Genomic DNA, 26,500 nt, shown 5'->3' on the forward strand with positions numbered 1-26,500 from the left:
TGACTTTATTTCTGCTCTCCTGATAGTGTAGAAATACAGTATGACGCCCAGTCTGTAAAAAATAAAGGACTAAATACCACCACATTAAAAAAAAGACCCCCTCCCGATTTACCGACTTACCCAGAAGAGAAGCTACCGAGGCACGGCGGTGCATGTACCAGGTCTGAAGAAGAAGAAGCCCAAAAAGAACCAACGAGGAGGGGGGATACGGATACTACCCAGCACACCAGGAGCAGAGTTGTTGCCACGGTAACGTGTCGCCTAGGCCCGGGACGAGCTCACGCTCTGAGCATGCCTTGGCTGACTCTATGTGTGTGTGTGTGTGTGTGTGTGTGTGTGTGTGTGTTTGGGGAGGGGGGGGGGGGGTCACGTCTGACTCATGGAGCATACAGCTAGAGGAACATCCCCTATCATTAACTTTATTACAGGCTCTGTAATTATCCGGTGCACCAACGAGAACACGCACTCCGTCGTAACGACTTCGGCATGGTCACTATCGCAGAGCTGCCTCTCCAAGTCTGAGAGTCCTCAAGAATGGAAGTGTGGTGAAGGATTTTTTTTTGTTCTGTATATCATATACATAAATTGCCAGTAGGTCAGCAGGATGAAATCATGAATCAGAGAAAATACAGGGGAAATAGTAGATCAGTGGTTAAAGCTTTGGGTTACTGATTGGCAGGTAGAAGGTTCAAGCCCTGGTGTCGCCAAGCTGTCTCTATTGGGCCCTTAAGCAAGGCCCTTAGCCCTCTATGCTCTAGGGGGGCTGTATTATGGAGGATGTGGTTTGGGAGTTTATTGGTAAAGACATGAGACTTTGGTCGTGAGTTTAAATCCTAGCCACAACAAGCTACCACTCCTGGGCCCTTGAGCAAGGCCCCTAACTTCATAGCTGCTTAGTTGTATGCATGACATCAATGGAAGTCACTCTGGATTCTCTCTTTTTTCAAATGCTAAAAAAAAATAGTATTTTGGCAAACTGCCTTCTGGTCTGCGGTGTTTGTTTACATTTGAATCTCTTCAATCCGATTCGATTTGTAGAGCGCTTTAAACAATGCACATTGTCCCCAATGCAGCTGTGCAGCTTCATAGAAAGAAATAGATTGTGACTTCTTTTCTTCTTCTTCTTCTTCTGCCTGTTTTAAATATCCTTCACTTTTCTGGGAAGATGTTTGGATTGTGCTTGTGGAGATTTTGACTCATTCACACCATCACAAGGGTGTTAGTAAAGACAGGTACTGATGTATGTGAGGTGAGGAGGCCTGGGGTGATGATGTTGAGTGATGAGGAAGCCAGTGGTGACTGTGGCCAGGATAATCTGGGCAGGAGGCATGAGGAAGAAACCTTAAGAAGAACCAGACTCAAACGGGAACGCATCGTCATCTGGGTGGCATCAAATGTCCATTTAACCGTCCAATTTATCCCAAAGGTGTTCAACAGGGTTGAGGTCAAAACCATATTGGAGGCCAGTCAAGATCTCCCACTCTGATTTTCCATTGTAAACCCTATTTTTAAACAGCTGGATTTAAGCACAGCAGCATTGCCAGGTTTTAAGCGACGGGGAAAATTTCATGCTACTGCATCAAAAGACATCTTATAAAATGTGTGCTTCTGATTTTGCAGTCACAGAACCACCTCTGGCTGGAGGCATCAGGCGTCCCAATGTCTTGTTTCTTTCGAAATTACACCCTCTGTCTTTGTTTTAATAAAATAAAGTGACACTAGAAATCCAGTGCAGGTTTGAACGTCTGCTTTGTGTTTTGTGATGAGGGTCTTTGATGACGGCTCTGCATTAATGCTAAAGCTGAGGCGTGAATGTAACAGCAGGAACAGCAGAGGCAGGAAGCTTCCTTCAGGCAACAGAAACCCATGACAAGTAAATTAAACAGGAAAAGCAAGTCATTAATTGTGCATGTTTGTGAGAGAAACAGGTCGATGGGTTTGACGATTTGACGACAGGCTCGTGATCGATTGCGAGACGCACAGGTACAGGAAACTGTGCTGGTACAGAGATGTTTTATTGCTAATAATGAAGTCAGGGAACAAGAGGTGTGAAAATGTGACCTATCAAAGTAGGTGTGGCCTATGTGCTATCAATCTCAATAAAGAGATTGTGGCCTTTGTGCTCAGTAAAGAAGGTGTGGCCTCTGTTCTCCTAATCTCAGTAAAGGGGGTGTGGCCCTTGTGCTCAGTAAAGAAGGTGTGGCCTATGTGCTGTCAATCTCAATAAAGAGGGTGTGGCCTTTGTGCTCAGTAAAAAAAGTGTGACCTCTGTGCTCTTAATCTCAGTAAAGGGGGTGTGGCCTATGTGCTCAGTAAAGCTGTGGCCTCTGTGCTCTCAACCTCAGTAAAGTGGGTGTGGCCTCTGTGCTCAGTAAAGAAGGTGTGGCTTCTGTGCTCTCAATCTCAGTAAAGGGGTGTGGCCTCTGTGCTCAGTAAAGAAAGTGTGGCCTCTGTGCTTAGGAAAGGAGGTGTGGCCTTTGTGCTGTCAGACTAAGTAAAGGAAGTTTGGCCTCTTTTTTAAATAAATATTCAGAGAAGGTGATTGAGACTCTCAGGGAATTGAGATGAAAAAAAAAAGTAAAACAAAAAAAACGGGAACACATTGTGAAAAGTAGTTCAAAGAATCTTCTAGACTTTGCATACATTTACACACACACACACACACACACACACACACACACACACACACACACACACACACACACACACACACACACACACACACACACACACTCCAAAAGTTTTGAAGGTTACACCTTGCCTCCTACATCCTTGACTTCCTCTGACTGATGCCTAAGAGTCTTTAACCCTTTTCTTAACCTCCTTCCAGCATCCTTTTCTGTCTTACACTTCAGCCTCTCTCCTGAATCTCCCCTTTATTATTTCTCCTCCCTCATTCTGTTTTTTTCCCTTGCTTCTTCCCACTCCACACTCCTCCTCAAGTCACGACACTGTATGTTCACAATCGCTCTAAAGCTCTCTCCTCTCCTCTCATCTCATATCATCTCCTCTCCTCTCATCTCATCTTATCTCTCTGCAAAACATCACCAATACAAACTGCCACACAGATACACAACTTTACAACCAGCAAAACAAAAGAAAGTCACTGATGTATGTATCAAAGAAAGAAAGAAAGAAAGAAAGAAAGAAAGAAAGAAAGAAAGAAAGAAAGAAAGAAAGAAAGAAAGAAAGAAAGAAAGAAAAGATGGAAGGAAGGAATAAACAAACAAACAAAAAGAGCAAGTAAAAGAGATGAAGCCACAAATAAAAAGAAAGAAAAAAAAAGAAAGAAAGAAAGAAAGAAAGAAAGAAAGAAAGAAAGAAAGAAAGAAAGAAAGAAAGAAAGAAAGAAAGAAAGAAAGAAAGAAAGAAAGAAAGAAAAGGGTATAATATAACCAGAAAAAAGAGAAAACACAAGAAATAAAAGAACAAAGAAAGGCATAAACAGAAACTTGGGTGTGGCCTGTGTGTGTGTGTGTGTGTGTGTGTGTGTGTGTGCGCACTATACTGTTTCAGTAGTATAGTACATAACAATCAGAAGTCAGTAGATTGATGCTTCAGCATCCTGGTGGTAAATAATGCCTATTTCCTGTTCTGTTCTCAATCAGGTCTCAGTCAGAGCTGGAAATAGTTAATATTTTTCCGACATAATTCTGTGTTTCTGTTTTTTTTTCTTTAACCCGAGCTCCAGGCATTAGGACTTGCTTCTGCGAGTTGCCATGGCACCCAATCCCCTGCAGCCAGCTCAGCCTTTTGTTCTACATCTCTGCAATCGCTCGCTTTTTTACCTTCGATAAATGCTGAAGTAAAAGATTTGTATCTTCCCTCCCAGACAGAAAACACTGTCACTGTACTATATTTTACTAAAGATGGTGATTGATGCAAGCAGAATGTTGGATTAGACATCAGAGTTAAAATAAACATTTATTCAGTCTGATGGTGTAACAAATCTATCCTGAAACTGCTAAAAGGAAGAAAGAAAGAAAGAAAGAAAGAAAGAAAGAAAGAAAGAAAGAAAGAAAGAAAGAAAGAAATCCTTAGAAGCTGAGTCTAACAAAATGAATGGAATCTGATGCTCATATATGTTAGTTAGCTGGGTTAATAAAGTAGCTATACATAAACTAAAAAAAGTATTAATTGTACTCACCCACAAGTAAACAGTAACCTCCCATAAGTAAACAGTTAATAGCCTCAAGTAAACAGTAAACGCCTACAAGTAAACTGGACACGCCCACAAGTAAACAGTGAACGCCCACAAGTAAACTGTACACACCCACAAGTAAACTCCCACAAGTAAACAGTACACGCCCACAAGTAAACAGTGAACACACACAAGAAAACTGTACACGCCCACAAGTAAGCTGTACACACCCACAAGTAAACAGTACATGCCCACAAGTGAACAGTACACACCCACAAGTAAACAGTGAACACCCACAAGTAAACTGTACATGCCCACAAGTAAACTGTACATGCCCACAAGTAAACTCCCACAAGTAAACTGTACATGCCCACAAGTAAACTCCCACAAGTAAACTGTACATGCCCACAAGTAAACTGTACATGCCCACAAGTAAACTCCCACAAGTAAACTGTACATGCCCACAAGTAAACTCCCACAAGTAAACTGTACATGCCCACAAGTAAACTGTACACGCCCACAAGTAAAAAAAATAACACCCACAAGTAAACTGTACATGCCCACAAGTAAACTTCCACAAGTAAACTCCCACAAGTCAACAGTACATGCCCACAAGTAAACTGTACACACCCACAAGTAAAAAAATAACACCCACAAGTAAACTGTACATGCCCACAAGTAAACTGTACACACCCACAATTAAAAAAATAACACCCACAAGTAAACTGTACATGCCCAGAAGTAAACTCCCACATGTAAACTGTACATGCCCAGAAGTAAACTCCCACAAGTAAACTGTACATGCCCACAAGTAAACTGTACATGCCCACAAGTAAACTCCCACAAGTAAACTGTACATGCCCACAAGTAAACTCCCACAAGTAAACTGTACATGCCCACAAGTAAACTGTACACGCCCACAAGTAAAAAAAATAACACCCACAAGTAAACTGTACATGCCCACAAGTAAACTTCCACAAGAAAACTCCCACAAGTCAACAGTACATGCCCACAAGTAAACTGTACACACCCACAAGTAAAAAAATAACACCCACAAGTAAACTGTACATGCCCACAAGTAAACTCCCACAAGTAAACTGTACATGCCCAGAAGTAAACTCCCACATGTAAACTGTACATGCCCACAAGTAAACTCCCACATGTAAACTGTACATGCCCACAAGTAAACTCCCACAAGTAAAGTGTAAATGCCCACAAGAAAACTGTACACAACAAGTAAACTGAACACACCCACAAGTAAACAGTACACATACAATTAAACGTTAAATGCCCCCAAGTGTACAATAAACACCCACAAGTAAACAGTAAATACCAACAAATAAACATTAAACGTCCACAAGTGAACAGTACACACTCACAAGTAAATGTTAAACGCCCACAAGTGTACAATAAACACCCACAAGTAAACAGTAAATACCAACAAATAAACATTAAACGTCCACAAGTGAACAGTACACACTCACAAGTAAACGTTAAACGCCCACAAGTGAACAATAAACGCCCACAAGTAAACAGTACACAAGTACACAGTAAATGCCCACAAGTTAACAGTAAACGCCTGGCAAAAAAATCTACACACCCATGAGTAAACAGTAAACACCCCACAAGTGACAACTCACTCTTTTCTCTCCCTAACTAAACATTTTGACACGGAGAGATCTAGAACCTTTTTTTGAACCTGTACCTTTCCACAAAACCTTTAATGATCTCTTGTCTAGTGTGAACATCATGACTGCTTTCAGAAGCTCTGGGACGAGTTCTCAGGTTTCATCTTCCTACCTGCAGTAACCTCATGGGCCGAGGGCAGGTCTCCGTTAAAGCCGTTCTCTTTGGCGTAGGAGGCAGCGGGGCTGGCATGAGCAGCACCAGGCTGGCAGGTCCTGAAGGAGAACCCATTCTCTCCCATTGGACCGGAGGAGTCCTGGTTCCCTGGCAATGCCCACTGGGAGGCGCTGTCCTCGGGCTGTCGACCGTCTGCCATCAGAACTTGGGGATGTGAAGAGATTTCACCTTACTGCTGGAAAACAGAGACAGAAATCTGCTTAGCTAAAATAAATAATGTATCCATCACCTCTGACTCATCTGTAATCTCATGGTGAAGTAAAGCACTGAAGCTCTCCATCCAAAATTCTGAGAGAAACCGAGTCGAGCAGAAAGCAAACGAGCTGCTGGATGTGATTTTAACAGTGGTGTGTTAATAAAAACAATGATTGAGTGTAAGATCTGATCAGTGCTAATGAACAATGAAAAGAGAACAAGGCGCTCATGCTGAGAGTAACAGAATAATCCCAGCGCTTTAATTTCATCTCTTAGCAACCGTTCGTCGTCTCATTTTTGTTCCTAAAATGCGCTAATTGCACTAATAGCCAACATTGTATTACTGGCTAATCTGTAACCTAGCAGAGGAAGGAGGCCTGTTAGCCTACTAATCACATCCTTTCACACTTTCTAAAGCCTTTTTAAACTAGAATATATTAAACAAACCTGTCGGACGCTGATAACACACTCAAACACACTTACAAACCCACAAAAAAACCTCAAGAAAACCAACATGTATAGTGTAGTACATTTATAATGGATTACAGGCTAGCCCGTTTTATGCTCGCAGTGTTAGAGCGCGTGTGTTAGCATTTCAGTCTGAATAAAACAAAGTTTTAGGCAGGTGTAAAAAAAAAATTCTGCAAAGTGCGAAAAATAAAAGTGTTAATTTTTATCACAACAAAATTGAAAAAAAAAAAGAAATGTTACAGAATTGTGTGTGTGTGTGTGTATATATATATATATATATATATATATATATATATATATATATATATATATATATATATATATATATATACACCTTGTGTGTCCAAACCTTTGGTCTGTACTGTATATATATTATATATACAGTACAGACCAAAAGTTTATATATATTATATATACAGTACAGACCAAAAGTTTATATATATTATATATACAGTACAGACCAAAAGTTTATATATATTATATATACAGTACAGACCAAAAGTTTATATATATTATATATACAGTACAGACCAAAAGTTTGGACACACCTTCTAATTCAAAGAGTTTTCTTTATTTTCATGACTATGAAAATTGTAGATTCACACTGAAGGCATCAAAACTATGAATTAACACATGTGGAATTATATATGGAATTATATACATAACAAAAAAGTGTGAAACAACTGAAAAATGTCAAAGTAGCCACCTTTTGCTTAGATTACTGCTTTGCACACTCTTGGCATTCTCTTGATGCCTACTTTGAAGAACCTACAATATGACATTTTTCAGTTGTTTCACACTTTTTTGTTATGTATATAATTCCATATATAATTCCACATGTGTTAATTCATAGTTTTGATGCCTTCAGTGTGAATCTACAATTTTCATAGTCATGAAAATAAAGAGAACTCTTTGAATGAGAAGGTGTGTCCAAACTTTTGGTCTGTACTGTATATATATATATATATAATAGCCTGATACTACGATTGTTTAAATCGAATTTTTTGATCCACTCTCAGTACCCCATAATGACGAAGTGAAAACAAAAAGTGAAAAAAAAAAAAAAGATTATTTACAGTGAGGGGGGAGAAAATGCAAGAAATTGCTTGTCTTTTTTTTTTTTTATTATTATTATTAACGCAATTGGTTAGAATTTTAACATTGGAACATTTGAACATTTTACCTTTTTTAAACAATTGTAACATAATATATGATAATATTTTATACAAAAATTCATAGAATAAATCAGATTAATGCAAGATTTATGCAGTGATCAATTGGGTCCCTGGTGGTCTAGTGGTTAGGATGCGGCGCTCTCACCGCTGCGGCCCGGGTTCAATCCCCGGTCAGGGAACCAACCCCAGCCACTCTAAGTGCCGGTCCCAAGCCCGGATAAATGGGGAGGGTTGCGTTAGGAAGGGCAACCAGCGTAAAAACATGTACCAAATCAAACATGCGGATGATCCGCTGTGGCGACCCCTAATGGGAGAAGCCGAAAGAAAGTTTTTTCTTTATATTCAGTGATCAATTAAATTAGCACAAATGTAATTGATTAAATAAAATAAAAATAAAAAATTCCCATTAAAATTGTATAAATAGTTTTCATTTTGTACATTTATATTTCAACTATTAATTTTTATTATGTAATATGTCAAATTGCAGGATTTTCTTCTTTTAAAAGAAATTCTTGGAGCTGGACATAAAGCGCTAAAGAATCCATAGCGCTAGCATTAGCCGCTAGCCACTTCCTGGCTAGGGTTTTCATGCATGCGCACTACAAATCGTTATTTCCACTACGGAGTGAGTAGCCACAGTGACACTGCGCTAACTCTACTTTTTATACCCCTGGCATTGTTGTGTATGTTTTGAAGTGTAATAATAATTTAAAAAATGTGCTCAAAGTAGAGGATTTCATTCCATTTAATAAAGAGCGGTGTTGCTAGTTGACTTGAAAGCTAACTAGATGAGATGAAATGCCTTTTAGTTGGACAGAATAACACTGTTACTGTACTCCTGCATGTGGACCGTTAGTATATCAATGAGCTCTAACACTCACACACACACACACACACACACACACACACACACACACACACACACACACACACACACACACACTTTGCTCGGGCATTGCTGCATAATTAACTGGCTTTACTGCTGCTCGGCTCTTCTGAGACAGAAAACGAGAAGAACGGATGAAAGAGAGATGAAATCACTCATTTATTTTTCTCCTTTCTGTTCTCTGGTAAACACTCCCCATATGCTTTTTTTTATAGCAATGTGTGTGTGTGTGTGTGTGTGTGTGTGTGTGTGTGTGTGTGTGTGAGAGAGAAGAGCTTAGCCAGTGACTTATCAGACGTCTTAATCAGATAATATTTTATAATATTTTATAAAAAATAAAATACAATAAATCTAATTAATGCAATGCACTTTATATTATATTAATTAAATAGAGTGATCAATTAATTTGCCAACAATTGAATTGATTGAATAAAATAAATAAACATTAAAATGGTATTAAATCATATATATTTGTTCTCATTAATTGTTTATTAACTGTTGAAATTATTACAGTGTTTTTTTGGCTGAGTCTGCACTTTTTCCTCATGTGCCAGAGTTTGGGACGATTTCTGTCCTTTCACCCCGATTACAGCATCGCAAAGGAAACAATCGGCAGAAAATCACTGAGCTCAGCACTTCTCTAAGCCATGCTAATGAAGACAGAGCCTGGGGAAAGAACAGAGGGAAGAGGGGTTTCATCTCCTCTGCATCGCATTAAGAGGATCGGAGCCAGGCACAAATCCTGAACATAAAAGATGAAAAGATGTGTTTCCTCATTCCCGATGACTCGCCAGTAAAAGCTTTCAAGGCAACCGGTAAAAACTTTGTCAGGAATAGTTCATTCCTTCCTTCTGTCTGCTTTTAAACCTAACATTAGTTTACTTTCATTAAATAAATTCAAATGATAGTATTATTGCTTTTATTTTATTGTTACTTGTTTTTTGGATCAGTCCATTAACCCACCAATCAGTGCCACCACATCACATTACCAGTAAATCACAGTCCTGGATTATTGGCTCAAAAAAGAAAATAAGAAGAAAAACCTTATATTTTGTTCATTCATGTATCTCCTGTAAAAGCTTTATTGCAGTGGATCCACAGCAAAACCCATGGCGAGAGAAATCACCCTGAATGTAATGCCAGTCCATTACATGACATCTGCACCCTTTCATCCTAGATAATCTGCCACTCAGCATGCATCTGGACAGTTAAAGGAAACCAGCAAACCAATAGGAAACTATAGTGATTAAGCCAAGAACCCTGAAGCTCTGAGGTAGCCATAAGTTGTTGTGTTGAAGCCAAACATGTCGAATTTGGACTCATTTGTGAGACGGAACCTTCTACAGAGTTTCATTGTTCAAATTTTCAAAAGGTGGGAGCTCAGGCATTGAAATCTGGATCGAAAAAAGTTCCATCACCACCAAGCTGTCTCTGGTGGGCCCCTTGTGCAAGGCCCTTAACCCCTTAACTGCTCAGCTGTCACTCTGTATAATAGTGCCAAATCTCATAAATGTAATTGTAGCCGTGCTTCATAATGCCAGGCTATGTTCATCACTATCTCCTACACATTTGACTGCTAAGAAACAAATAAGCTTTGATTCCTGAGCGATGTTAGGAAGCTGGGGTCGAAGCAGATGGTCAGACATGATTCAGCATCTCTGAAGCAAAGAAGGTTAAGAGGTCAAGGGCCCAAAAGTAATATCATGGCAATACTGGGGCTTGAACCCCCAACATTCTGATCAGTACAGTGGTCCCACCGGAACTCGCGGGGGTTACGTTCTAAGACCCACTGATTTTGGCGCCTATGGTACCTTAATGAATGCAGAGACATTATGTCACTTTAATACAATAATGTGTTTTAAGATTTTATGAACTGTATTAGTGTAAAAATGTTATTCCTGAACATTCGGTCCTGCTGCGGATTCCCGCCCACTTTAAGATAACCTGCAACTTGCTGTTAATTAGGTTCCAAATGAGAACCTGAAAATGTTCAGAACCGCAAATTATTGGGGGGTTGACTGCCCAGAGGCAATGAGCTACCAATGAGCTACCACCACCCCCCCTTAGTCTGTCTGTCTGTCTGTCTATCTATCTATCTATCTATCTATCTATCTATCTATCTATCTATCTATCTATCTATCTATCTATCTATCTATCTATCTATCTATCTATCTATCTATCTATCTATCTATCTATAGTGTGATCTATAGATCTGTCAATCGTCTTTACTCCCATCTTCAACTCTGCGTCGCAGGTCTCACCACAGTCTAATAAACTTTCCCTTTCACTCTTGCAGATACTCTTCTATCACAAATCAATTGTACGGACAAAAGTATTGGGACTTTTCAAGCCATATGTCGATCTTCCACAAACTGTTAGACGAGAGCGCAAAGATGCGATTGCTTAATATTTTTCCTTCAATTGAACGATGACGATGCCCTTGTGCACAAACCCAGCTCCATGAAGATGATTTATATGGGGAAAGTTGGAGTGGAAGATCTACTGCTATTGAGCTCCGACCTCATTTCTATTCTACACCTTTTTTAAGATGCACCCCCGGCCTCCTCACCTCACCTACATCACTACTGGCGTTTACTAACACCCTTGTTGCTGAATGAGGCACAGATCTCCACAAAACCTAGTGGAACATCTTTGTTGAAGAGTGGAAATTATTATAATGGCAAATGGAGCATAAATGTTGGATGTAAATCACAAAACACAGTCAGTTGTCTACAACTTTTTGTCTGTACAGTGTTTTAATATACAGTATATTCTATATCTGTAGATATTCCTTTTATAAACCTTTCATGGTCCTTCAATTTTTGTCTCAGGTTGTACAAAAAAACCCATAAAAGCCATGGTTGTGGCTTGTGTGTGGTTCCTTCCCCTGACACACTGGAAGAAATTGCATTGCCCACGAGCGGTCCTTTTGTGCTAAAGCCTTTCACTGTAAACAAGAAAGAACAGTTCTGTCTCACCCTTCCTGTTTCTTTCTGCTGGAAGCATCACCCTGTCCTTCCTCCCACTCACTCGCTCGCTCGCTCACACGCTCAGAACTTCACACACTCATGACTGCAATACGAAGTCAAAGAACCAATTGTCTTTTCCTGTTAACAATCCCTTACTTAGGATTGATCAAAATTTGCAGTGATTTGCTGTACTTTACAGGCTGTTCTGGGTTATTTCGCTATTATTGGTAATAAAAATTTACTGGCGGAGCTTTAGATGGATTCTGCGTCGTTTCATGCAGATCAGCTTGTATCAGCTATAATAGTTAATATTACACAGCACTTCATTCAGGCACTCGTAATCTCATCGTGTGTATTACTACAGTACTGAGAAGAGTATCAGTCTGCAATGTTCTGGGCTTCAGTTACGCAATAAAACACACGGCTTTATACCTGTAAAAACATGGCATTGTTATTAAAAATCTAATAAAAAACTGACACAGGTGATAATATTACGGAATTAACTTTTACAGCCACATGTGATTTTTCTCCAAACTGTTACCACAAATTTAGAGGCTCACAATTGTATAGGAAAAGACATGGAAACGCTGCATCGGCATAAAAGTTAACGATTTGATGCGTCGTTTTTTAAAATTTGCATCAGTAAAAAATGATTTATTTATATATAATTATTAGTAGATGTGCTATATTTTATTATTTTAAAAGTGACCAATATTTTGTGACCAATCCTTTATATGTAGATTGATTTCTCCTAATTAAATTGCTATGACGTATCACAACACTACGGAGGCCGAGGCGTGTCCTGAGAGTCACATAGAATACAGATTAACATGGCAGAGGTAGAGCTGTAACTTCCTGCACACAGAACAGGAACAGAACGTACATTTTTTTTCTTTTTTCTTTTTTTGCAATACTAAGGTGTGTTTGTGAAAGTGGCCAGGCGTTAGAAGTCAGAAGGCACTTAAATATATAGATAATTTGCTGTCTGTCTGTTTTTGGAAACCTGTCTGTGCTTATATGATTTCTGTTGCAACTGGAGTTAGCGAGCTCTCCCTTCACCCAGACTCAACGCGCTACAACGGCTTGTATCTAAACAGTAGCCTACCAAGAAAGTCATTGTTCACTGTCTTCCTCCTTCCTTTCACAACTTTTTCTCTCTGGAGTTTATCTTTTGGCATCGTCGTGCGTTTAAAAAAAACGTTTTTTCTCCCGATGCCGTGCAGCTCAGAACACAGGTGAGGTGCGTTTTTTCGTTTCCGTTTGGAAATTTCATTGGTCTAATGTTATGGGGTTCAGTTTTTTGTTTTTCATAAATAAGCCGCTTCGTTGTTTAAGCCGCGGGGTTCAAAACGTGGGAAAAAAGTAGCGGAAAATAGTCCGAAAAATACGGTAAAAGCTCTTCCACACTACATGCTTCTGACACAAGTCTCAGGCATCACACAGTGAACTTAGTAAACGATCCAGGATATCAGTTTCATCTCAGGAACACTTTAACATAACTGGTGCCATCTTTTCAACTCATTCCATCCAAATGACCAGTCTTCTCGATACTATGCAAAATAGTAATGATATAATCATTTGGCATTTATGGCAAAAAAATGGCAACAGTGAGACAAGCAAAACAACACACGCATAACAAACATCCTTAAATCAGAGTGGCATTTTAGAAAGACAAGCTGGGAGACATGGAGAGAAGGTTGGCATGACAACCGCAGCCCAAAATCCCTCCGATTCGGGAAATAATTCTCTTCGAGGTAATTACATAGTCCAAAAAAAATCACTTGGTTATTGAATTTACGAAAATAAGAAAGCAAATATACATAAATTATTTGATTCTCAAGAAATTTGGCAGTCGGAAAAATATAAAAAAAAACATATAAGATTTGCTGAGTTTCTAAAAATGTGTGAACTGAATGTGATCTATTACGTAAAAATGAGAATACTAAGAATCCATATTTCTCTCGCTTCCTGTCACTACCTGTCCTTTATCTCTCTATTTTTCTTTCTCAGTCAAGCTGCACATGCTCCTAAGGTACCATTGATCTTGTCCCTTTCTTTCCGGACCTGCCTGATTCACCCTTGTGGAGTTTTTCAAATTAAGACCACTTGCTGCTACTACTTAACATGGATCCACGTCACATCCACAAGTCACTCCTGCTATCACTCTTCTCCACCCACTTCACCCTGCCTGCACTCTTTTCTTCACTTCTCTAACACACTCTCCATTACTCTGCACTGTTGACCCCAGGTACCTGAACTTCTCCACCTCTTCTCCCTGCAACTGCACCACTCCACTGCCATCCCTCTCATTCACACACATGTACTATGTCTTATTTCTACTGACTTTCACCATCAATGCCATCCTACAGACCACCATCCGATGCTGTCTAGCTACACTGTCCCCTGCCAACACCTTACAGTCTTTAATCTCTTTCAAGTTGCATCTCCTGTATATAATGTAGTCCACCTGTGTACTTTCCTCCACACTTATATGTCACAGTCAAACGCTGATTAATATCTATTAAAATTATTATGAGCCCAAAGCCTTCTTTTTAAAACAGTTGCACCAAATAAGTCCATAGGTGCTGTGGCAAGTCAGGGATTTCTTCAATCATTCATTCCTCTCAGAATGTTCTGCTTGCTGTTGTGTTTAAAACAGAGTGTGTGCTCTACCATGATTAGTGGTTTGCTGCGTGAATGACATTTTATCCACTCATAAATAAAAATAAAAAAACAATGTAGTAGAGTAAAACTTCCGATATGTGTCTTTGAAATATAGTAAAGTAAAAAAATTTAAATACTTTAATATTTCCCCAAATGGAAATACTTCAGTAATAAACAGATGTGTGAAAAAGCTACTTAAGTACAGTAAGAATTACATTTGCTTTGTTACTGTCCACCATTGAGTAAACAGTGTGGTGGAAATGTTCCTTAATTTGAAAACTGTCCATTTGATAAAAGAACTCTACAAAAATAAATATTTTTAAATATTTTATAACAAAAGATCCAAAGAGTTTTTATTTACTTATTTCAATAACACATAAATGTACTGATATTTAAATATATATTTAAATATTTTATAAACCTATTTAATTTTCCTATATACAAAAATCTGAATATAAGCTCATCATTTTATTAGGGTAAGAATGTATTAAAGTAGTCAATGTGCAGCTTGTACAGCAGTATAGATTTACTGTTCTCTGAAAATGACTCAACATACAGCCATTATTGTCAAAATAACTGGCAACAAAAGTGAGTACACCCTCAGTGAACATACCTAATACCTAACAGTGTCCAAAGTGTCAATATTTTGTGTGAACACCATTGTTATCCAGCACTGCTTTAATCGTCCTGGGCATGGAATTCACCAGAGCTGCATAGTTTGTCGCTAGGATATTTGTGGTCTCCTCCAAATTGACATCACGGAGCTGCTGGATGTTAGACACATGGCACTTCTTCACCTTCTGCTTCAGGGGCCCCACAGGTTCTCAATAGGGTTCAGGTCTGAAGACATACTTGGCCACTCCATTACCTTCAGCAAGTGAGGGCATAATTGTTTGCTTCAGAATGTCACAGTTCATGTTGGAATCCATGTTTCCCTCAATGAACTGCAGCTCTCCAGTACCAGCGGCATTCATGTAGACCCAGACCATGATGCTACCACCGCCATGTTTGACTCCATCTGAGCCAATCATGTTTATCTTAGTCTCATTAGACCACAGTACATGGTTCCAGTTATTCATGCTCTTGGACAGGTTGTCTTTAGCAAACTGTTTGTGGGCTTTCTTGTAATCCAGCTTCAGAAGAGGCTTCATCCAGCAACAACGTCTATTCATGTTGCAGTGTGCGGCGTATGGTCTGAGCACTTACAAGTGGACTTTCCGCTTTTGCAACCTCTAAATCAAGGCTGTAAGCACTCATACATCTGGACTCAACTTCTTCGATTCGGCTTTTGTGAGGTCTGTTCCAAGTGGAACCCGTCTTGGAAAACCTCTGTATGACCCTGGCCACTGTACTGTAACTCAGTTTCAGGGTCTTACAGATCTTTTTACAGCCTGGGCCATCTTTGTGGAGATGAACAATTCTAATTCTCCAATCCTCAGAGAGTCTTTACCATGAGGTGCCATGTTGAACATCCAGTGGTCAGTATGAGAGAATTGGACTCAAAGCGCTAAATTTTAACTGCTCTAATACAAGATACACACATTCATGATGAATAGGACGTGTGGCTTTGCACATTTCCACCACGTACAGCTGTTATCACTTAGGTTGTACTCACTTTTGTTGCCAATTTTTTTGACAATAATGGCTGTATGTTGTTATTTTCAGAGGACAGTAAATTTGTACTGCTACACAAGCTGCACATTGACTACTCTTAAATATATCCAAGTTTCAATTCTATTGTATTGTCCCCTTGAGAAGATACTAAAGTGGTTGCTAAAGGGGAGAGGTGTACCCACTTTTGTGAGATACTGTTTATATTGTACACTAATATATACACTGTAGCTCTTTGCATGTTTAGTCTCCATATTGTCTATGAGCTTTGCCTTTTAACTGAGTTTTGTGTGTCGATAATTGTAAGTCCTGCTCGATGACTCTTTTAAAAACTTTTGTAAATCTGGAAGAAATTATAGTTTGGTTTGGACAATGAAAACATTTGCACACAGCCTGATTATTGTAAATGAGGCTTAATCACGATAAGCGTGCAAAACTGAAACATAATTTGATGTAAAAATTGATACCTAGTAGAAACCTTTGCTAATAATTTAGGGTAGATTAGTAGGTGGATTCCACTAATAAGACAGAAATCTGGAAAACTGGTACGTTTTTGAGTGTCAAAAGTGCAGCAGTCTTCCAGATGGTGCACGAGTGTGACTACTAAAGCAGGGAGGTGAAGAGGATGAATGATCTAATGTGAGAAAGATCATGTTTATTAGCCTGAACTGACTCATAGCAATGAGATCCATGAGCTTTAAACTATAATACTATATGTAACAAAGTGACAAATTTGATCAAAAATACAATTATGATGTAAAAAACAAATATAAAAGAAGTATATATTTATATGATTAACTTAATAAGAAAACTAATGATAATTAGTAATTCAAATATAATAGTACTACTACTACTACTACTGCTACTAGTGTTCGTGTTAAACTGTAAAAAGCTACAAAGCGAAAAACCACACATCCTTTAGAGGCCACACCTCCATCACTTGGACTAACAGAAATTAAGGCCACACCTCCGTCACCGGGACTAACAGATATAAAAGCCACACCTCTGACACTGGGACTAACAGATATAGAGGCGAAACCTCTGTCACTTAGACTAACAGATATAAAGGCCACACCTCCGTCACTGAGACTAACAGATATAAAGGCCACACCTCCTTCACTGGGACTAACAGATATAAAGGCGAAACCTCTGTCACTTAGACTAACAGATATAAAGGCCACACCTCTGGCACTGGAACTAACAGATATAGAGGCCACACCTCCATTACTGGGGCTGACAGTGATATAGAGACCACACCTCCTTCACTAGGACTAACAGATATAGAGGCCACACCTCCATTACTGGGGCTGACAGTGATATAGAGACCACACCTCCTTCACTAGGACTAACAGATATAGAGGCCACACCTCCATTACTGGGGCTGACAGTGATATAGAGACCACACCTCCTTCACTAGGACTAACAGATATAGAGGCCACACCTCCATTACTGGGGCTGACAGTGATATAGAGACCACACCTCCATTACTGGGGCTGACAGTGATATAAAGACCACACCTCCTTCACTGGGACTAACAGACATAAAGACCACACCTCTGGCACTGGAACTAACAGATATAGAGCCCACACCTCCATTGCTGGGACTAACAGATATAGAGGCCACACCTCCATTACTGGGGCTGACAGTGATATAGAGACCACACCTCCTTCACTGGGACTAACAGACATAAAGACCACACCTCTGGCACTGGAACTAACAGATATAGAGGCCACACCTCCATTGCTGGGACTAACAGATATAGAGGCCACACCTCCATTACTGGGGCTGACAGTGATATAGAGACCACACCTCCTTCACTAGGACTAACAGATATAGAGGCCACACCTCCATTACTGGGGCTGACAGTGATATAGAGACCGCACCTCCTTCACTAGGACTAACAGATATAGAGGCCACACCTCCATTACTGGGGCTGACAGTGATATAGAGACCACACCTCCATTACTGGGGCTGACAGTGATATAAAGACCACACCTCCTTCACTGGGACTAACAGACATAAAGACCACACCTCTGGCACTGGAACTAACAGATATAGAGGCCACACCTCCATTGCTGGGACTAACAGATATAGAGGCCACACCTCCATTACTGGGGCTGACAGTAATATAGAGACCACACCTCCTTCAGTGGGACTAACAGACATAAAGACCACACCTCTGGCACTGGAACTAACAGATATAGAGGCCACACCTCCATTGCTGGGACTAACAGATATAGAGGCCACACCTCCATTACTGGGGCTGACAGTGATATAGAGACCACACCTCCTTCACTGGGACTAACAGATATAAAGGCCACACCTCTGTCACTGAAACTAACAGTTATAGAGGCCACACCTCCTTCACTGGGACTGAGTGATAAAAAGGCCCCACCTTTGTCTGACTAGTACAGACAAATACATCCTTCTCTGGAAGTGACTTGTACAAAGGCTGTACTTTCTGCACTGGGAGTGACTTGAGCAGAGGCCACACCTACTTGACTAAAATGGACTAGTTAAGAATTCATTAGGTATTTCGGGATTGCATCTTTAAAAACACAGAATCCACATCTCTTTTATTGGGATAGAGATACACAAGCAACACCCTTTTTACCAAATATATAGGAGGTTAAGCTAATTCCAGGTAAATAAATAATGTTTCTCTCTGGGCGTCTGACTCATGCTGTTGCCTCTGTTGCTGCATTGCAGAGCTCTCAAATCACTGCAGGAGGCTGGGCCCTAGACACACACATACACACATACACACAGTTGGTTGGTGGCAGATATGGGACTGAAGAAGTGACAGCAGAGCAGCATAGCATCTACACAAGGACAGAGTGCCATCCACTGGGAACTCTGTATACAACCGAAGCCAGCTTAATAAACCGTCCTGGGAAAAGAAATCTACACAAACATACACATCAGCCTAAAAAACAGTCGTGTTGAAGTAATGGAGCTGACTGCGACCGGGTATAATATTATGACTGGACTATAGAGCGAAGGAAATAAATAATCACAATAATCCAGCAGCTTCCATAAAAGCTTTAGGACATTTTCACGCTTTGTTTTCTTGTTGTTTTTTTCAAGCTCTCATTTGGTTTGTTCACTGAAGTGTGAAAGCGTTTTTTGTGCCCAGGAGCGTTCCAGCTAACAAAATCTGGTCCCTCTTAAAAAGGCTCACTTCAGCTAAAACATGATTCATTAAAATAATAGTGTTCAAAACCCTTTGGCCGTATATATGTATATATAGTAAATGCCAAAACAATTATAACACAGAACGGCTGAATTCCTAAATAGAAGGTGTTGATTCAGACAGCTGAAATACTTTATCTTGTCTCTAAAATTTGTCAAAGGTGTTCTTCACTAGTTGGAGATTTCTTTCTGACGTTGTGATCCAGTTCATCCCAGAGCAGTTCAATAAGATATAGGTGAGGTGACTGGGCATGCCATTCCATAATAGATATCGCTCCAGATGACTGTTTGCTCTCTAAATAACACTCACAGAGCTTTTGACGTACGCTTTGTCTCACTGTCTTGGTTTATGGTAAAGACGAAATTTCATGGTGAAATGGAAAATGTCTCCAACCTTCCCTGCTCCAAAACAACTCCAAACCATTAAGCTTTCACCTCATTGTAAGACCAAGGGTGTTAGGCAGTCTGCTAACATCTTCTCTCCTCGTCTCCATGTTACATACCGTAATTTCTGGACTATTAAGCGCACCCAAATATAAGCCGCACCCACTGAATTTGACAAAGATTTTTATTTTGAACATAAATAAGCCGCACCTGTCTATAAGCCGCAGGTGTCTACACTGAAACTAATGAACTTTACACAGGTTTTAATGAAAGACAGTGTCTGTTACACGGCTTGTCTCTAAACAGTAGCCTATCAAGAAAGTCATTGTTCACTGTCTACCTCCTTCCTTTCACAACAATTTCTCTCGGGAGTTTATCTTTTGGCATCGTCTTGCGTTTAAAAATCACCATCGGTGAAGCTTTTCTCCCGATGCCGTGCAGCTCAGAACACAGGTGAAGTGTGTGTTTTCATGCCCGGTTGTTTTCAGCGTGACGAATGATTCACATTTCCTGTAGACAGTCCGAGTGAGCGGCAGGTCAAACGTCAGAGGAACATCATCCATATTTATGATGTGGTGCGGCCCGATTCAGTGGGAGCGCATCTGATTAAATATAAAGAGTTTCATTGGTTCACCTAAACCCATCCCGCAATTCCATTGGTCTAATGTTATGGGGGTCAGTTTTTTGCCAGAATGACGTTTCTGAAACCGGGAAAAAACCCAGGAAAAATCCATAAATTAGCCGCTTGATTGTTTAAGCCGCGAGGTTCAAAACGTGGGAAAAAAGTAGCGGCTGATATTCCAGAAAATATGGTAAGTTCTTCTGTTAAAGCCATAAATATTGTATACCGTATAAACAATAACATGTTTTACAACACAGCATTGTTGAATTTCAAAATCAGAAGGAGCTGCTTATTTTTTTTCTAAAAGAGCAGCAGTTTTTTTTTCCAATCAATCAATATTTAAAATTTGCATTGTTCAAAATTCTCCACTATTGTGAGGTTTACTCTGAAGACAACGTGCACCAAATCTGGTATAACAGAACATTTGGTGAAAACAAAAATCCAAAAAAGAAAATCTGATCGCCACGCTGGCCAAATTCGGTCAGATTGTTCCTTAGACCCTCGCTAATCAGTGTGCCAAATTGAACTTTTCTTTTCCAGAGAGTTTTATGGGCTTCCATAAAAACCTGGGAGAAACCCAGTGTGTGTGTGTGTGTGTGTGTGTGTGTGTGTGTGTGTGTGTGTGTGTATTTAGATGCTCAATAACAATCGGCACATGAGTGTCAGTTTTTGAAAGCAGCCTGAGCTGAGAGAAATAACAGAGCAGTAAACAGTGGGAGAATTCCTGTTGAGTGAGTCAGTACATTAATAAACAAGATGGCTACTACTTTCTGCTAACACTAGCACATGTTTGTCACACTTCATATACTTATATACAAAACATGTAATTGTGTATAAACAGCAAACGCACTAATGAGCTTCACCGTCCAACCTCGTTACTCTCACCTCAATAACGAATACAACAACAATCAGTCAACGATTGTGTTTAATCTGTAATATTGGATTCGATCTGCAAGTTACTGCAATCGCTTATACTATAGCATTAGCAAGCGTTTCCTATGTTTTTTCATTTCTCTTGTTACTATGGGAAGTTTGTGTGTGTGTGTGTGTGTGTGTGTGTGTGTGTGTGTGTGTGTGTGTGTGTGTGTGTGTGTGTGTGTGTGTGTGTGTGTGTGCGGTAGCATGAAATGATTAATTCACTTGAACTAGGAGACCCAAACCTGTTCCAGCATTGCAATACCCCTGTGCACAAAGCCAGCTCAATGAAGATATGGATTGAGGTTGAAGATCTCCTGCTATAGAGCTCTAAACCCCTATTGAACACCTTTGGGATGAATGTGATTGCTGACTGCATCCCCAGGCCTCCTCACCTTCTCACCTACATCAGCATCTGACTTTACTAACACCCTTGTGTCTGAATGAGCACAAATCTCCACACAATCTAATGGAACATCTTTCCATAAGAATGGAGGTTATTAAAGCAGCAAATGAGGACTAAATGTTGAATTGGATGTTTAAGAAGGAGCGCATACCAATTTTATGGTCAGGTGTCCACAAACTTTGTCCATGTAGAAGTTGATACTAAATGGACAGACAGACAGACAGACAGACAGACAGACAGACAGACAGACAGACAGACAGACAGACAGACAGACAGACAGACAGACAGACAGACAGACAGACAGACAGACAGACAGACAGATAGATAGATAGATAGATAGATAGATAGATAGATAGATAGATAAAAAATGCCAAGGTGTACAAAAAAGAAAGAAAAGAGCTGAGCGAAAGACAAGAACAGTATTTATTATGTTTGGGTTTTTATTCCTGTGTCACGCTCATTCCCACGCGCACATCCCACACACAGCTTTTAGTGTTTATAGAGCCAGAGAGCTCTCACACACACACACACACACACACACACACACACACACACACACACACACACACACACACACACACACATTCAAAGAGGCTTGCATATTACTGTCGTTAAATAACACCATCTTTAGCATATTTGCATTTGTTAAAAATCTCCCAGCCTCATGCGGCCCCCACAGGACCGTTTACTAAAGCATCACCGATTTCTCAAATCTGATTGGTCACAAGTTACTGATTCTTTTTGTTTATTTAAACCACCTGTTCTTATATGTTCTCATTCTAAAACATTGTTTTTAATGGTAAAACACTGCATAGTCATTTAACAAAAAATACACATAAGCATTGATACACTGATTTTTATCAATGGTTTTAGTTTATTTACTATTTTAGAAAATCTTATTTTAAAATCCAGTTGATGGATAATGATGTTATGATCATCATGAAAATAGTCCAATTAATCTTTTTTTATTATTATTATCATGTTATTAAGCCTCCAATGAACCAAATATATAACAATTGTACATATTTCCAGAATTTTTTAATTGAAAGTTAAAAATTAAGAGTGTTTTATTAGCAGATCAGTTTCTCCATTTATTTCTAGCAAGGTGACAAATCACCTGACTATGGAATTAAATAAACAAACAAACAAATCCATAAATAAATAAATAAATAAATAAATAAATAAATAAATAAATAAATAAATAAATGAATGAATAAAAAAAAACTAAATAAAAAAATAAAAAAAATCTATTAATAAATCAAAAAAATCAATAAATAACTAAATAAATGAATAAAAAAAAAAAAAAAATACATAACTAAATAACTGAATAAAAAAATAACTAAATAAATAAATACATAATTAAATAAATAAATGAATAAATAAATGAATAAATAAATAAATAAATAAATAATAGTTTGTGCCAATGCTTCGGGAAAAAATGTCATGGTGGAGTTGTTACGAGTGATCGTTCCGCCCCTAAAGGTTGTAGAAAGTCAACATAAATCTTTACCGACCTTATCATCCTGAACAGCATGCACAACAATTACATCATCCACCATCTTGTATTTAATTTAATGGGTCATGTGATTGCGTCACATGACTAAGACTGGGTCGCTGTTTCAGGATGTCTCCTTTTTTTATTTTGGAAAAGGGCATGCTACCATGCTATAGTTGATTGTTCTATACAGGCACATCCATGACATGTTTTATTACCCTGTGTAATGATGTATGTATAAACTGTTAACCATCAACATTTTTTCAGACTTCATTTTACTCAAACCTACTGACTCCACATGATTATCAAACGCAAGATATCCCAGATTTAACACAAAAAAGTCTGTATTAAGTGACAAAAAAGCCTGTGGATAAGGTATCAGAGAAAATACGCCATCCTTTTCATACTTTTGTATTTTTCCCATAAATGGAAAGCAAAGACTACAAAGATGATCATTTTGGTAGTTATGACATCGCTACCAAAAACCAATTTGCATATATGCAAATGTGTCGCAGCACAAACTGTGTAGGTGTTACACAGGGGGGGTGGGGGGCGTCTTTTTTTTTTTCCCGTTCCTGCTGAAAATGCATCCTGGACTCGTCTTGCAAAGCATCCAATTGAGTCCAGACATCATATTTTCAACTTCAAGAGAAAAAATTTATCATGTGGCCTAATCAAATTCATGAATATTACAGTCTGGGTAAAAGGATTTTACCTGTCCAGTGACTTGTGATGGCTTCCAGGTGACGATACCGGCAGTGTGGTGTGTGTGTGTATATGTGTGTGTGTGTGTGTATGTTTGTGTTTGGATGCGTGTTTCTGCTCTGCGTGTCACTTAGAGCACTGACCAGTGAAGAGAAGAGCGACGCGATGGGGAAATGCTCCAATTCACACCTGGAGCCAGAAGAAAGCAGAAAAAAGATGGGTCATTATTGTGACATAGCAGTACCTTTTTTACTCTACGTGTAGTGTCACAGCTGTGTGTGTGTGTTTGTGTGTGTGTGTGTGTGTGTGTGTGTGTGTGTGTCTAAGGGACATATGGGAATACTGCTTTTGCCACAAGGTGTATATATAAACGATCTAAGTTTCTCTGTCTACACACACACACACACACACACACACACACACACACACACACACACACACACACACACACACGCACACATATATACACACACCCATGCAGGCACACAAAATACATCGAGTAATAAATAGACCACACTTTAAACATCTCCCTGTATCCACAAAGCAAAGGATGAAAGAAAACAATGGAATATTTTATTCAAAATCACTGGGAAATAGGAAAATGTTTATTTTTATTCACAAGTATGCATACGCATCAGTACAAGACCATGATGCAGTCCAGATAACATTCTTCACTCAACGCAAGATGTTCTTTCATGTTCTTCCCCACTGAGCATCGCAGAACTCATTATCTACAAACGCACGGTCAGCAGAGAAGCACATGCAGTTTGATTCCAGACAAGGACTACTCTGTCATGCAAAGCTCTTTTAAACACAATGATATATTATATAATATAATTATATTGACCTCCACTCTTCTGGAAAGATGTTACACCAGATTTTGTGGAGAATTTGTGGAGATTTGTGTTGATTTAGCTATTAGAATAGTCAAGTTCTGATGTAGGTGAAAAGTTGAGGAGACCTGGGGTAATGTCAGCGTTCACATTAATCCCAAAGGTGTTTAATAGGGTTTAGAGCTTTATAGCAGGAGATCTTCCACTCTTACTTTCCCATGTAAAGTATATTTCCATGAAGCTGACTTTGTGCACAAGGGCATTGTCATGCTGGAACAGGTTTGGGTCTGATTGGGTCTGCTCAATGAGACAGTTGTACTCTGACCTAATAATTTGTACAGTGGTTAAGACACTGGACTCAGGATTGAAAGGTTACAAGTTTAAACCCCAGCACCAACAGGCTGAAACTGCCGGGCCCTTGAGCAAGGCCCCTAAGCCTCAACTGCCTAGTTGTAAGTTGTTTGGAAAATAAGAGCATCTCACATGCATGATGCATCGCTGATTGATAGAAGATACATCGTGCCGTGACCGTTTCAGAAAAGACGAGATGAAGAAAACATTGATTGTAGTCACCATTCCTTAGACGCCCCCTAAAAATTAAGGCATCAATCTTAAAATAGGCGCATATGAAAAATTGTGGCAGATGGAGCGCATTGCGTGACTGAAGCCTTCAGGTGTAGGCTTTTGTAAGCGGCGGCTCTCTTCTGTTTTGCGTACGTTAAACACTTCAAAAATTCAGGCCATATCACCATGCCAACTCTCACCGACTGTATCGCTCGATACAAATCCCAAACCGGACGGCAAAATTCACAGCTTGTTTTTTTCCAAACGAGGAAAACAACATGAAGCGTAGAGTCATCGCGCAGTCCCTTTAGAAGTCGTCGCAGCATTCAGCATCATATTTTCATAACACACTGTCCGTTGCTTTAATCCAAGAGACACGACGTTAATAAGGACAAGGAGGAAGAGCTTCATTTATTAGGCCATGACAGCAGATTTGCATGGTTGTCATGTGCTTTGGACAGCCCCCATGTGCATGTAATGTTCTTTATAACTGAATAAAAGTGGTATTTATAACATTGACTAGCGGTTTGCTAATAGTTAATCACGTAATCCAGTATGTGTCAAAACTACTTGTGTATGCATACACTCTATTGCAGTCTGGTGATTGGCTTTTGCTTTTGTTTTTATCCAATTACGCCTCCAATTTTGTAGTAACAGTCGGTGGAAGAACCACGTATGGCTGGAAATGTCAGGTGTTCCGATGCCTTTGTGTATGTAGCGTATATATTATGAAGCTATACATCTTTGTGGGCGCTTGTACTATGTAGATGGTAAGCTATACAAATTATAAGGGTAATTTAAGTAAAGACAAATGGAGGTCGAAGGAAAGTCATGAGCCAAGACTGACCTCAGGGTCTGCAAGCTACAAATCACAGGGCTACATGCTGGGCTGGGCTGGATAGATGGCTACATTAATACAGAGTCGTGAAACGTCTAGTGCCAAAGTAAATCTCAGCTGTAATTTCTCCATTCACATTAGCCTGCTGCTATATAAACCATAACTACTGAAACAATTGAAACGGTTTCTTCAGTTCACTGAGTTCAAACACGTCAAAAATAACGGTTTAATATAGAACTGTCTAAAAATATGATAGGGATGAACTCATCATAGCGTTTCTTCATGAAACCTTCTAAAGGGATAATACGAAAAGTACACTTTGAGGTGCGAGATTAAAACCATTTAACTAGAGTCATCACTTTCTCCAGGAATTTTTCGTACAAGTTCCCATCAGTAGTAATGATACTTATTCACAGTAGCATCTTAAAAATCAACATTTCCTTTGACCCATCTGAAGAACCTCTGAAGAACAGTTTATTTTGAAAAAGTACACAGAGTTAACAGTATATTAACTTTTTCCAAAATCTATGTATATTTCCAAAGAATTTGTAAACTTTTAATATTTACATGC

At 39.3% G+C, this 26,500-nt stretch overlaps 1 protein-coding gene across 50 annotated transcripts in view; it reads right to left on the reverse strand.

Moving 5' to 3' along the window:
- map2 (microtubule-associated protein 2) overlaps window positions 1-26,500 on the reverse strand; it is a 132,454-nt gene that overhangs the window by 43,402 nt on the left and 62,552 nt on the right. For 24 of the 50 annotated variants that reach the window (XM_083536235.1, XM_083536245.1, XM_083536207.1 and 21 more), the window contains exons 3-4: window positions 23,705-23,883; window positions 5,942-6,179 (exon numbers count right to left, since the gene is read on the reverse strand). In XM_083536235.1, the coding sequence (XP_083392361.1) occupies window positions 5,942-6,143 (202 nt within the window). In that variant the 5' untranslated portion in view covers window positions 6,144-6,179; window positions 23,705-23,883. Of the gene's footprint in view, window positions 1-120; window positions 516-5,941; window positions 6,180-23,704; window positions 23,884-26,500 lie in introns of those variants that run through there. The other 26 variants (XM_083536208.1, XM_083536211.1, XM_083536234.1 and 23 more) reach the window with 2 other exon arrangements.

This window comes from Silurus aristotelis (assembly GCF_946808225.1).
Source record: "Silurus aristotelis genome assembly, chromosome: 3".
Lineage (NCBI taxonomy): Eukaryota > Metazoa > Chordata > Actinopteri > Siluriformes > Siluridae > Silurus > Silurus aristotelis.